This window comes from Sardina pilchardus, chromosome 13, assembly GCF_963854185.1.
Source record: "Sardina pilchardus chromosome 13, fSarPil1.1, whole genome shotgun sequence".
Lineage (NCBI taxonomy): Eukaryota > Metazoa > Chordata > Actinopteri > Clupeiformes > Clupeidae > Sardina > Sardina pilchardus.
In genome coordinates, this window is record NC_085006.1 from 34,376,853 (window position 1) to 34,391,373 (window position 14,521).

Genomic DNA, 14,521 nt, shown 5'->3' on the forward strand with positions numbered 1-14,521 from the left:
TCATAATATACACGTTCTTAGACGCTAAAACCACCACTCGCGTCACTCTCCATGTGCATCAATTACCTTTAAATTTCACGCCTCCAACTTAAAGTTCAACTTCGTTTCGATTTCCTCATGAGGTTCATGTGAACGTGCAAATCTCCCTCCTGCGGAAGCTGAGATGTCCGCCAAAGCGTTCTGGTATATGTAGTATTTTGATCCACTAGAAACATGTGTTTGACACACATAAAAACTACAAGACCCAGAACACACAGACCAAAACATCCTGTGACCCGAAGACAGCCTGAAGTCGTGGTAACAGGGGTCGGTTATCGGTAGGTGGAAAACTGCTGATCGTTCAGGACCAACAGGGAATGTGAGCAGTTGAAGGAAGACAACGCGTGCAGGTGTGCGGAGATACATTTTACTTATTTATTAAGTCGGAGTTAGAAAAAGCGAGGGCTTGGAGGCAAAGCGAGGCTTGGAGAAACACCAACACATCTGAAGCACGTTCCGCGCCCCCTGAAAGAGGTAACGTAACATTAGCACACATCAGACATTACTTCAGCGTCGTGAGAGATCGTTTCTGGTTTCAGTGGAGAGACAATCAGTGTTGCCAACTATTTCAAATGGAAAGTAGCTAAAGCCAGCTCCAAAAGTCGCCAAATGTCGCTAGATGACGTCACACGCTAATTTGCATATCAATTACGTCATTACGTCCTGCCCCCCCCCCCCCCCCCCCAAAAAAAAAAAAAACGTTGAGGGCCCTTTAATAACTATGTATGCCTGTTTGCTTTTCTCATAGGCTACTCATACAGTAGACATTGCCTATAGGCAACTTTAGAGCCCATTTCAAATATATTTCGTTTAATATGTTAATTGATACACTTTACACTTCTGTAGGCTATAGGCTAGCCTACTTTGCTATCTTGTCACATCAGAATGAAATTAGGCTACGTACTGAAAAGCAGTAATTTCCTACCTATTCCCTGCATCTGCTTTTCACTGATTGAAGCCTGATAACTTGATAACATTATGTGAATCTCAGAAGGTTATGGTTCCCGCTTCACTTATGGATACAATGTTTAATTGTGGCTCTATCACACGGTCAGCCTATCACTGAAAACAGAAGTTGCGTGATCACTGTTTTATTTACTTTCATTTTGCGTCATATAGGCTATCACGCCAATAATTAAATAAAATGGCAGGGGTTGGCCAGGATTAGCTGACAGATCTGTAGCCTAATGCTTGCTTGTAGTTCTTGGAAGCTATACTTTTGTCCGAGCTCAAATACTGCCTGCCGTTTGAGCGTCCAGAATCAGCGCTGTCTTGCATTTGCTGCCACTGAGCAGAGCAGCCACGTTTAAAGCACGCGGCTGCGTGTAGAACGTCAGTCGTACCGAACGTGGTGGTGCACACAGCTGGGTATGGAGCGGGAGGGAGAGGCGGCCGGGGTCGGGAGAGGGAGGGAGAACGAGAGCTCAGAGCTGCGTGAAGTGTAGTGACGACTCAGACAAGGAAAGGGGAAAAGTCGCCAGACACACGAAAAAGTCGCCAGATTTGTTGTCAGTCGCTAGATAAGATTTTCAGTCGCCAGAGACGGCCTAAAGTCGCTAAATCTAGCGACAAAGTCGCTAAGTTGGCAACACTGGAGACAATAGGCTACATTGTTACGATTTGTGTAGATTTGTCTCCCCTTTTATTATCATGATAAAATAACGATGACTTACACGGGAAAACCTGCGTCACGCTATCCGGCAAATTATTTGGTCACCGCTATTTACCGATTTACGGCTCCCGTTGACTTCCATTGATTTCCATTTAACACATGTAAACAATACAGAATCAGAATAAGAATCAGCTTTATTGGCCAGGTTTTGCGTAAACAAACTAGGAATACTACTGCAGTTAATCTTTGCTCTTAAAGTACAACATTCAATAAATAAAAAGAATACAAATACAGAACAGTATGGATAGAAACAATGGCAGTAGAATAAGGCTAATGGAATGGATAGGTCCGCACACTGAGTAGGCTCCAAAAATACACTTTATTTAGTATAAAAAGGCAACGTTTCGACCCGCAGTGGGATCTTCTACTGCGGGTCGAAACGTTGCCTTTTTATACTAAATAAAGTGTATTTTTGGAGCCTACTCAGTGTGCGGACCTATCCATTCCATTATCTATATTTTTGTCCGGCACCTGGATTATTTCTGTGGATGTGCGCACCCCAACCAAACGCCAGTAGAATAAGGCTATACATAAGATTAAATACATTATACATTTGCAAATAAGTACACTACACTATGGGTGGGACAGGGTGATGCAGTTGTCTAGAGGGGAAATGCAGCTGGGAATGTCTGCCTCCTTGTTGTCCCTGGTTACCATGGACATGGACACCTCAACAGGCACAAGCAAGATGCAAGAGGGTGGGAATAGCGCAACATTAGTACACACTGAGGTTTAAGATTAGTCACAGCGCAACATTAGTACATACTGAGGTTTAAGATTAGTCACAGCGCAATATTAGTACACACTGAGGTTTAAGATTAGTCACAGCACAATATCAACACTGAGGTTTAAGATTAGTCACAGGCAATATTAGTACACACTGAGGTTTAAGATTAGTCACAGGCAATATTAGTACACACTGAGGTTTAAGATTAGTCACAGGCAATATTAGTATATACTGAGGTTTAAGATTAGTCACAGCACAATATCAACACTGAGGTTTAAGATTAGTCACAGGCAATATTAGTACACACTGAGGTTTAAGATTAGTCACAGGCAATATTAGTACATACTGAGGTTTAAGATTAGTCACAGCCTAATATCAACACTGAGGTTTAAGATTAGTCACAGCGCAACATTAGTACATACTGAGGTTTAAGATTAGTCACAGCCTAATATCAGTACATACTGAGGTTTAAGATTAGTCACAGCGCAATATTAGTACACACTGAGGTTTAAGATTAGTCACAGCGCAATATTAGTACATACTGAGGTTTAAGATTAGTCACAGCCTAATATCAGTACATACTGAGGTTTAAGATTAGTCACAGCACAATATCAACACTGAGGTTTAAGATTAGTCACAGGCAATATTAGTACACACTGAGATTTAAGATTAGTCACAGCGCAATATTAGTACACACTGAGGTTTAAGATTAGTTACAGCGCAATATTAGTACATACTGAGGTTTAAGATTAGTCACAGCACAATATCAACACTGAGGTTTAAGATTAGTCACAGCCTAATATCAGTACATACTGAGGTTTAAGATTAGTCACAGCCTAATATCAGTACATACTGAGGTTTAAGATTAGTCACAGCGCAATATCAGTACACACTGAGGTTTAAGATTAGTCACAGGCAATATTAGTACACTGAGGTTTAAGATTAGTCACAGGCAATATCAGTACACACTGAGGTTTAAGATTAGTCACAGGCAATATTAGTACATACTGAGGTTTAAGATTAGTCACAGCCTAATATCAGTACATACTGAGGTTTAAGATTAGTCACAGGCAATATTAGTACATACTGAGGTTTAAGATTAGTCACAGCGCAATATCAGTACACACTGAGGTTTAAGATTAGTCACAGGCAATATTAGTACACTGAGGTTTAAGATTAGTCACAGGCAATATCAGTACACACTGAGGTTTAAGATTAGTCACAGGCAATATTAGTACATACTGAGGTTTAAGATTAGTCACAGCCTAATATCAGTACATACTGAGGTTTAAGATTAGTCACAGGCAATATTAGTACATACTGAGGTTTAAGATTAGTCACCGGCAATATCAGTACACACTGAGGTTTAAGATTAGTCACAGGCAATATTAGTACATACTGAGGTTTAAGATTAGTCACAGCACAATATCAGTACACACTGAGGTTTAAGATTAGTCACAGGCAATATCAGTACACACTGAGGTTTAAGATTAGTCACAGCCTAATATCAGTACACACTGAGGTTTGAGATTAGTCACAGGCAATAATATCACACACTGAGGTTTAAGATTAGTCACAGCCTAATATCAGTACATACTGAGGTTTGAGATTAGTCACAGGCAATAGTAGTACACACTGAGGTGTAAGATTAGTCACAGCCTAATATCAGTACATACTGAGGTTTGAGATTAGTCACAGGCAATAGTAGTACACACTGAGGTTTAAGATTAGTCACAGGCAATGGTCATCTCTGGACTTGACTGCTGTAATGCCCTCCTGACAGGTCTCCCAGCCTGCACAGTAAAACGTTTCAAATGATCCAGAATGCAGCGGGACACTTGGTCTACAACACAGAAGGGCGCATGTCACCCCGTTGCTCATCCAGCTTCACTGGCTACCGCTGGCCGCCCGCATCAAATTCAAGACTCCAACACTTACGAATTACTCTCCGGCTCTGCTCCCACCTATCTGAATGCCCTCATACAGGCATACACGACCACACACACACACACACACACACACACACACACACACACACACACACACACACACTCATACAGGCATATGCTACCACAAGACCGCTGCGCTCCTCAGCCGATCGGCGTCTAGCTCTCCCACCGGCACGCTCAGGCCAATCCAAACCTTTTCAGCTGTCGTTCCGGCACGCTCAGGCCAATCCAAACCTTTTCAGCTGTCGTTCCTCGTTGATGGAGTGCACTACCATTATTACACTATGTACAGCACTTTGGTCAGTGTGAACTGTTGTAAACGTGCTTTATAAATAAATATTACTTACTTACTTACTTACTTACTTACTTACTTACTACCATTTCCTACTAGAGTAGGGACATCCCTCTCCATCTTCTAAAGAACGTCTGAAAACCCAACTCTTCAGAGAACATCTCCTCATAGCACTACACACAACTAGACCCAGCTCTTCAGAGAACATCTCCTCATAGCACTACATACAACTAGACCCAGCTCTTCAGAGAACATCTCCTCATAGCACTACATACAACTAGACCCAGCTCTTCAGAGAACATCTCCTCATAGCACTACATACAACTAGACCCAACTCTTCAGAGAGCATCTCCTCTCATAGCTCTACATACAACTAGTCTTTCTGATCCTACGGACAATTGCACTCATTGATGCACTTACTACACTCATTGATGCACTCATTGTGTTGTTTGTTTATTGCTGTAAAATTGTTGTTACGATTGCTCTTAAAGGCTTAAAAATGTTTTTTTTACCATGTTGTAAGTCACTTTGGTTAAAAAGTGTCAGCCAAATGTAATGTAATTTAAAGATTTAAATAAATATAGTGCACGGCCAGTGTTTCCCACAGATTAGAAGGCAATGTGTGGTGGTCGCCCCATGTCTGACGGGGGGGGGGGGGGGGGGGGGGGGGTTCATTGCATCGCCTTTTTATCGCTCTCCTTATAATGTTGTTTTTTTTTTTACCAAGATGTGAAGCTTGTCTTTATTTGAAACACACACACATATTATGTAATTATTTACATTATATAGGCCTATACTGACATTTCTGATATTCATAACAGTAAACTTTATGCAGATTATAGCCTACTATTCATATTACAACTCCACTTCTTAAATTCAGCTGTCTGGTTGAAGCCTGAAAATATTGTAAACATAGCAGGCTAAGCTTATCATACTCTACTGGTTGGACTGTTCATTTTCCCCACATGTGTTTAAGTTTCAAGGTAAGCTAATACTTTTTCTCCTTGGGACAGGCCCTTTTAAGTCTTGGAGTTGAAAAACATTGGTGGTCAGTCAACTCGAATGCAAGAGTTTTAATCAAATGTCTGTAGCATAGCCTACTAATGATGCTAACCGAATATAACAGTAATTTAGCTAGTCGTCTTCTATGCGTCAATGCGTCCACGATTGTGAATGTTTTATTTGGATTAAATGTGCATGTGGAGGGCGGCTGTCCATTGAGCGCGCACGAGAGCGGGCCAAGGAGAATGAGTTTACTTCTACTGTTTGGTAATTAAGTTGCACGCATAGACTACAAAAGTTGCGGGAGAACTTTATGCTTCTACCCGAGCAGCGTCAGGTGCATCAGTGCGACCACCGACCACGCTTCCAGGGATGATCTCGTTGGTTTTCATGGAGACAGACAGCCGCGGTGTGCACGGAGGGTATAGGGGCTGTGCGTGTTTGTGTGTATGAGAGACAGACGCGCGAGTGACAGAGAGGGAGCGCAGGGAGAGGAAATTAAGCTTTACGAATGCTGCACGTTTTTCAATAGCGTTTCAAAATAAGAATAAATAAATAAATAAATAAAAGAATAACGAGACGCAATATGTGGCGGCCGGTGCTGAATCTGTGGCGCACCGCCACAAATTTGTCTATGTGTGGGAAACACTGACGGCAGTTCAGTGCAATGATAAGGTAACAATACTGTAGCTAAGAGTGAAGAGCACAGGAGGTAGATGAGCAGAACAGGTGGATTGACTTGTTCGGTGTAAGGGTGCAGAGTATAAGGTGTAAGGGTGAGTGCTATTTCTTACTGTTCAAGTGACTGCTTGGGGGAAGAAGCCGTCTTTGTGTCGGCTGGTTTTGGTGAATAGAGCCCTGTATCATCTACCAGAGGGTTGAACAGTTTGTGACCAGGGTGTGAGGGGTCTGTAGAGATGTTTGCTGCCCTTTTCCTGACCCTGGACCGGTACAGGTCCTGGATGGAAGGGAGGTCAGCTCCAATAATCCTCTCTGCAGCCTTTATTGTCCATTGCAGTCTAGGGTAGAAAAGTGGTCAGCAGCTCCTTAGGCAGATTAAACTTCCTTAGTTGTCTCCGGGAGTATAACCTCTGCTGGGCCTTTTTTTGGACGTCAATTATGTGCTCAAACTAACTCTGCTGACTTATGCCGCAACCTTTTCACTTTGATAATAAACTACATTTTGCAGCAAGAATAACACAATTTAGCTCAAGCAGAGAAGAGACATCTTATGCAAAGTGTCAGCCTCTAAGAATGTGCCCATTGCTCAAATTTATGGTAGCTTAATGTAGAATGTCAGAGTAATTACATTCCAAAAGGTACCTTAACGATACGCCACCATTTATAAAGGAACAAAGTTTGAAAAGACAAACTCAATATATCAGATAGATTACACAAATAATTGGCAAGGAAGTACAAATTATTCGACTGTCGCTTCTTTTGTCATAAATATAATGGGCTGCATTACATATTTCAGGCCAGCAGATGGTGCAATGGCACTTCACTTCGTGCTTTTTTTGGACGTAAAAGCAAGCAGTGAAATGGCGCCATCTGATGGTTGTGTTGCACAATAGCACCATGAAATATTTCATTTAATAGGAAATGATGGTACAAATCTTGTTTTTATTTTCTAATTATTCATGTCATCCATGGTATATTGTGTTTTTCTTTGTCATGCTGGTCACAGGAGCAGGGTAAAAGAGTGAAGGTACACAAACCCTGGACCTCCTAGAGTGGAGCTAACAGCACAGCCACTTGGTTTTCACCGGCCACCCAAAATATGGCTAAAATGCTAGAATTTCTAAAATGACACTATTGTGACTATACGAGACATGCGCTCTTGTTAAATATATTATAGCTAGTACTAGCACTATTTACTAGTTTATTAAAGATATTATAGTTCAGTTAAAGATATTAAATATAGTTCAGTTAAAGATATTCTATATAGTTCAGTAATGGGTATGGTGGACATTCCTTTATTCAGTTAAACATATCCGCAAACACTGGATGTGGTGGACATTCCTTTATTCTGAGATGCATCAATAGGCTTTCAACACAATTCCAAACAGACAAAGTGCTTACAACAGGTCCATATTGTTATTTGTCAAATAAACCAGTAAAACAGTATTATGGGATGGAATATATAACATTCATACCCAACAGTCATAACTCATGTTTAAAAGAAACCAGTTGAACAGTTTCCTGACAGAGGCATTACAATGCTGCTTGCTAGCATACTGCGCTAACTAGCATTAACATCCAGCTTCCGTCATATTTCATATACGTACCACAAACCACAGTGAACCCCTCCAACAAACAATAACATTCATCATTGCTTAAATGTGTGTGTGTGTGTGTGTGTGTGTGTGTGTGTGTGTAGATGGAGTGCCCAGAGGGTTTTAACCAGGTGTGTGTGTGTGTGTGTGTGTGTAGATGGAGTGCCCAGAGGGTTTTAACCAGGTGTGTGTGTGTGTGTGTGTGTGTGTGTGTGTGTGTGTGTAGATGGAGTGCCCAGAGGGTTTTAACCAGGTGTGTGTGTGTGTGTGTGTGTGTGTGTGTGTGTGTGTGTAGATGGAGTGCCCAGAGGGTTTTAACCAGGTGTGTGTGTGTGTGTGTGTGTGTGTGTGTGTGTGTGTGTGTGTAGATGGAGTGCCCAGAGGGTTTTAACCAGGTGTGTGTGTGTGTGTGTGTGTGTGTGTGTGTGTAGATGGAGTGCCCAGAGGGTTTTAACCAGGTGTGTGTGTGTGTGTGTGTGTGTGTGTGTGTGTGTGTAGATGGAGTGCCCAGAGGGTTTTAACCAGCTGGAACTGCTGCAGACGCACGGGCACCTGATCCCCATGGCGACGAGCAGCGCGTGGAGTGATGGAGAGGAGGATGCGGAGGAGGAGAGCGAGCGCTCGGAGGAGTGGTACCAGCAGGAGGAGGCGCGGCTACAGCACACACACACTCCTGCAGAGCTGCTGCTGTGGGCCGCCGAGAACAACCGGGTACACACACACACACACACACACACACACACACACACACACTCCTGCAGAGCTGCTGCTGTGGGCCGCCGAGAACAACCGGGTACACACACACACACACACACACACACACACACACACACACACACACACACACACACACACACACACACACACACACACTCCTGCAGAGCTGCTGCTGTGGGCCGCCGAGAACAACCGGGTACACACACACACACACACACGCACACACACACACACACACACACACACACACACTCCTGCAGAGCTGCTGCTGTGGGCCGCCGAGAACAACCGGGTACACACACACACACACACACACACACACACACACACACACACACACACACACACACACACACACACACACACACACACTCCTGCAGAGCTGCTGCTGTGGGCCGCCGAGAACAACCGGGTACACACACACACACACACACACACACTCACACACACACACACACACACACACACACACACACACACACACACACACACACACACACACACACACACACACACACACACACACACACTCCTGCAGAGCTGCTGCTGTGGGCCGCCGAGAACAACCGGGTACACACACACGCACACACACACACACACGCACGCACGCACGCACACACACACACACACACACACTCCTGCAGAACTGCTGCTGTGGGCCGCCGAGAACAACCGGGTACACACACACACACACACACACACACACACACACACACACACACACACTCCTGCAGAATTGCTGCTGTGGGCCGCCGAGAACAACCGGGTACACACACACACACACACACACACACACACACACACACACACACACACACACACACACACACTCCTGCAGAACTGCTGCTGTGGGCCGCCGAGAACAACCAGGTACACACACACACACACACACACACACACACACACACACACACACACTAGGGATGCAACGGTACAGTTTTGCCACGGTTCGGTTTGTATCACGGTTTTTGGGCCACGGTAACGGTTCGGTTTCAATATATTAATATTATCTTGGCTCTAGCGTACAGGAGGCTATATTTGCCTTTTCTATTTCAAATCAACAATGTGCTTCTACTTACACTTGCAGAGAAAATATTAAATGCATAGCCTGACACAGATGAAGCAGAATCACAAAAATGTATTAAAAGAAAAGAACACCATCATTGCCTTCTGTCATAAACAGGCAATGTTATCCATAGTGCAGTGCAGCATAAAGTAATGTGTAGTTATTTATTTAATAAACTCACTGTTCTTCACACATTTAAAGAAAATACTTAACTGTTATACACCCTCAAAAAAGTAGTGAACAATTCTGAAAATCTTCTCAAAATAATTGGTGAGGTATTGTGTGTAGTTTCAAATGGATATTTGATTTGGGAGTGCCTGCCCTGTCCTCTTTTATGAACGTAAAAAACGTAAACATAGACAGAAGTGCAGTGCAGCATTAAAAATATTAGAACAATGAAATGAACATTATTGCAACCTGTTGTCAGGGGGGGCAATATTCCGAGAAGAAAGTGGCAAATTTGCCACTTCACAAAGTGTCTGTTTCCCCTGTGTCTCCTGTCGTGTGTGTGTGTGTGTGTGTGTGTGTGTGTGTGTGTGTGTGTGTGTGTGTGCGTGTGTGTGCGAGAGAGTTGTGTGATTGACGAGTGGACGAGCGATTGACTGATTTAGCAGTGAGTTTATTGTTTTTCGAGTGGACACCTCCCGCTGCCCGTAGCCTAGCATGTACAACGTCAGGAAAATAAATGACCCGAGTTTGGAATGACATGTCAGCCTCCCCATCTCCTATAACCTCCCATCCCTACAATATTTTCCAGTAAACTATCAAAAAGAGAATACACTCAGCTGTGTCGGCGTCACGCTTTCTTAGGCTACTCTAGCGAGCAATCAACGCAGGGCAGAAACCACCGGTTACACTGTTACACACAGACTTTATAATGTGGCAAATTTTCGACCTTCTAAAGTGGCAAATTTGCGTCTTTACAAAGTATATATACGTGGCCCTAATACGCCGTCGTATTCGTTATGTCTTTGGGAATTATAGGAATATTATTGTCGAAAGGCTGCAGCAATGGATGGTTGGGTTTTCGGTGGCAAACTAACTCTCCGTGCTGCTCCACTTAAGGTTACAGCCGGGTGATGAAGGCGCAAGTGGGCCGACATGTTGGATGTGTTACCTTTATTAGGTGATCGTTGTGAAGCAGTGCTTGCAATGCACACTGTGCTTTGTTTACTGACGGTCTTTTTGCCTTGTTCGTGGGCTACTTCAAATGTCGCCATGATCATGCAGCCGCCGGTAAAGTTTGTTTCTTCTCACATGACTCCTTCATTTGCATTTCAACGCGCTTATTGGCTCTTGGGAAATTCAGTAAAATTCTGATTGGTTGTTGCAAGGTTGACGAGAGGCAAGCTGAACAGTCAGAGAAAACGCATCCCCCGGGTCCTAAGCACTCCTCTCTATCGCTCCCAGGCTACGCGCGCGCAATAACCTTGTATTAAATAAAAAGTTTAATGTCGCGTATACCGAAATATTGCGGTTTAGGTGAGTCTATTGAACCGAACAGGCCAAACCGAACGGTTCAATAAATTATTGAAAACCGTTGCATCCCTAACACACACACACACACACACACTCCTGCAGAACTGCTGCTGTGGGCCGCCGAGAACAACAGGGTACACACACACACACACACACACATGCACGCTCCCTCAAAAGTGTTAGTTAGTTAAGGTGGTGTCAGTCTGACCGCAAGATGCAAGCGGTAGCTGTAGGCTATGTACCCATATCAGTTAGGGATATGTGTGTGTGTGTGTGTGTGTGTGTGTGTGTGTGTGTATGTGTGTGTATGTATATGTGTGTGCATATGTATGAGTGTGTGTGTGTGTGTATGCACATGTATGAGTGTGTGCATATGTATGAGTGTGTGTGTATGTATGTGTATGTGTGCATATTTATGTGTGTGTGTGTATGCACATGTATGTGTGTGTGTGTATGTACAGGCACTTCACTGATTAGCATTAAAGGGGCACTTCACTGATTAGCATTAAAGGGGCACTTCACCGATTAGCATTAAAGGGGCACTTCACCGATTAGTATTAAGCTTTTGTATCTTTAGAAAACCAGTCATGTTTTTGAATGGTCGTGCATCATTCACTCAGTTTGCCTTGAGATGGGAGAAATACGGATTTCAATGTTGGACTTCCTGCTTTCAATGATGTAAAAATCATCATTTTACATCATTGAAAGCAGGAAGTCCTATTTATGGGTTTCATCTCAAGGCAAACTGAGGGAATGATGCACAACCATTCAAAAACATGACAGGTTTTCTAAAGATACCAAAGCTTAATGCTAATTGGTGAAGTGCCCCTTTAATGCTAATCGGTGAAGTGCCCCTTTAAAGATCTCCATTTCAGTTGGGCTGAGTGGCCAGATCTGCTGTAGGAACTCTGCGGGTGGAGAACGATGGAGGCGCTCAGTGTTCTAGAAGCATCTCCAGGACCACTGATGTGGGACGCAGTTGCAAGTGTCATAACAAAGGGGCTAAATACTGAAGATGGAATATTTCAGTCTTTTATTTTTTATATTAATTTACAAAACATGAAATTGAATTGAAATTGAGTCTGAAATTGTGGAAAACTTCACAAAGGGTCTGAAAACGTGTGTGCGTGTGCGTGTGCGTGTGTGTGTGTGTGTGTGTGTGTGTGTGTGTGTGTGTGTGTGTGTGTATGTTTAACTGAACTTCTACCTCCATCCCCTCAGCTGGCTACAGTGCAGCGGATGCTGGCATCAGACTCTTCTCTGATTGGTTGCTGTGACTCAGATGGGTACACCCCCCTTCACCGGGCAGCCTATGGTGGGCATGTGGGTGTGGCCTGTGCCCTGATTGACGCAGGGGCGGGGCTTGAGGCGAGGACAGCAGATGATTGGACGCCACTCCACTGCGCATGCCGCTGGGACAATGTGGCCGTGGCCTCCTGTCTGCTGCGCTGTGGCGCGTCCGTGAACAGCCAATCACGCGGCGGCCTGACCCCACTACACCTGGCCGCCGGAACCCCAGGCAGTGGGCGGAGCCTGGAGCTGCTGCTGATGCAGCGCCACCTGCTGTCAGAAACGCGCAACTGCAGCGGCGACACAGCAGAAGAGATATCGCACCGTACCAGCAAACACCACACACTCTTTCAGATCACACACACACACAATAACACACACACACCCTAATACACACACATATGCACCAGCAAACACCACACACTCTTTCAGATCACACACACACACAATAACACACACACACCCTAATACACACACATATGCACCAGCAAACACCACACACTCTTTCAGATCACACACACACACAATAACACACACACACCCTAATACACACACATATGCACCATCAAACACCACACACTCTTTCAGATCACACACACACACATGCACCATCAAACACCACACACTCTTTCAGATCACACACACACACACAATAACACACACACCCTGATACACACACATATGCACCATCAAACACCACACAATCTTTCAGATCACACACACACAGCAGCAAACACCACACACTCTTTCAGATCACACACACACCCTAACACACATGCATACACTATTCGCTCACCTACCTTGACTCACATATGAACTGCGATCACATCCCATCCTTAATCCTTAATCCATAGGGTTTCATATAACATTGGTTTATGATGACGTTGGACCACTCTTTGCAGCTATAACAGCTTCAACTCTTCTGTGAAGACTTTCCACAAGGATTAGGAGTGTGTTTCTGGGAATTTTCAACCATTCTTTCAGAAGTGCATTCGTGAAGTCACACATTGATGTTGGACGAGGACAAAATATCTTGGATAATGCTGAAGCATTCAGAGTTCCTTTCACTGGAACTAAGGGGCCAAGGCCAGCCCAGGGATGACCACTTCCTGTTCCAACATGACTGCAGTGCACAAAGCACGGTCACAGGGTTGCTGCTTCCTGTGTGTCTGTCATTGGTCATTAAATTGAGTTTTCACTGATGCACCCGGTGTCCTGTGTAATTATTTAAAGGAGTCACCCAAGGACCTGACACACACACACACACACACACACACACACACACACACACACACACACACACACACACACACACACACACACACACACACACACACACACAGACAGATTGTAAAAAAGGCCCCTATCACTTGAACGGTTCCATTCTCCCCCTGTCATTTTGTTCAGTCCACGTGTTGGTTCAGTCCAAATGTCCACGTGTCATTAGGTTGGAGATGATAATGTGTTCAGACATGGTGCATAAGTTTCATTTGTCAATGTGCGTCCACTGAAATGTATGTTTAATGATAGTAGAAGTGATTATAACTGAGTTGTAGAGTAAAGTGACAACTGTATCAAACTGTAAAATAAGAATGCTGTAAGCTGCACTAGGTGGTTAGCTATGCTGCTAATCAAAATGCCATGGCATGTTTCAACCAGTAGAGGGCGCGGAGAGCTATATCTCCAATACAAAATTATTAAAAATGTTACTTTTCTCTGGAAACACGATTTTTGTCCATATTAACCCTGGTAATAGTGTAGTTCACCACTTGAGCAATTTCAATCAATCAACAGCTCCAAAAACATATTTTAGGGTACAGTTACACTTTAAGATTTTGTGCCTGTGAAAAGACATTCCCATGTGTAATAGAGTTTTGCAGCTGTATAAAACATCTATGCTTGTGCACGAAAAACGTTGTACTTTGTACTGTAATATTTTGTGCATGTGCAAAAAACAATTGTCTTCGAGGATAATGATTTGCACAAATGTAGAACCGTTTTGTAGCTGTGGA

General features: G+C 43.8%; 2 protein-coding genes across 3 annotated transcripts in view; one reads left to right on the plus strand and one right to left on the minus strand.

Annotated features, from left to right (window-relative positions):
• mre11a (MRE11 homolog A, double strand break repair nuclease) overlaps positions 1–170 on the minus strand; it is a 38,007-nt gene extending 37,837 nt beyond the window's left edge. For both annotated transcript variants that reach the window (XM_062553313.1, XM_062553312.1), the window contains exon 1: positions 67–170. The gene's annotated coding sequence lies outside the window, so the exon portion shown is untranslated. The remainder of the gene's footprint in view (positions 1–66) is intronic.
• A 122-nt stretch (positions 171–292) lies between these two features.
• Positions 293–13,723, plus strand: ankrd49 (ankyrin repeat domain 49). The gene is made up of 3 exons (XM_062553218.1): positions 293–513; positions 8,456–8,668; positions 12,441–13,723. The coding sequence occupies exons 2-3, from the start codon at positions 8,456–8,458 to the stop codon at positions 12,897–12,899; spliced, it is 672 nt and encodes a 223-aa protein (XP_062409202.1). The 5' UTR covers positions 293–513; the 3' UTR covers positions 12,900–13,723.
• Positions 13,724–14,521: the final 798 nt, after the last annotated feature.

Coding starts and splice junctions, on each gene's coding strand:
- ankrd49 (XM_062553218.1), top strand. CDS start 8,456: ATGGAGTGCCCAGAGGGTTTTAACCAGCTGGAACTGCTGCAGACGCAC. Junction 8,669..12,440: donor GGGCCGCCGAGAACAACCGG/GTACACACACAC, acceptor CCATCCCCTCAG/CTGGCTACAGTGCAGCGGAT.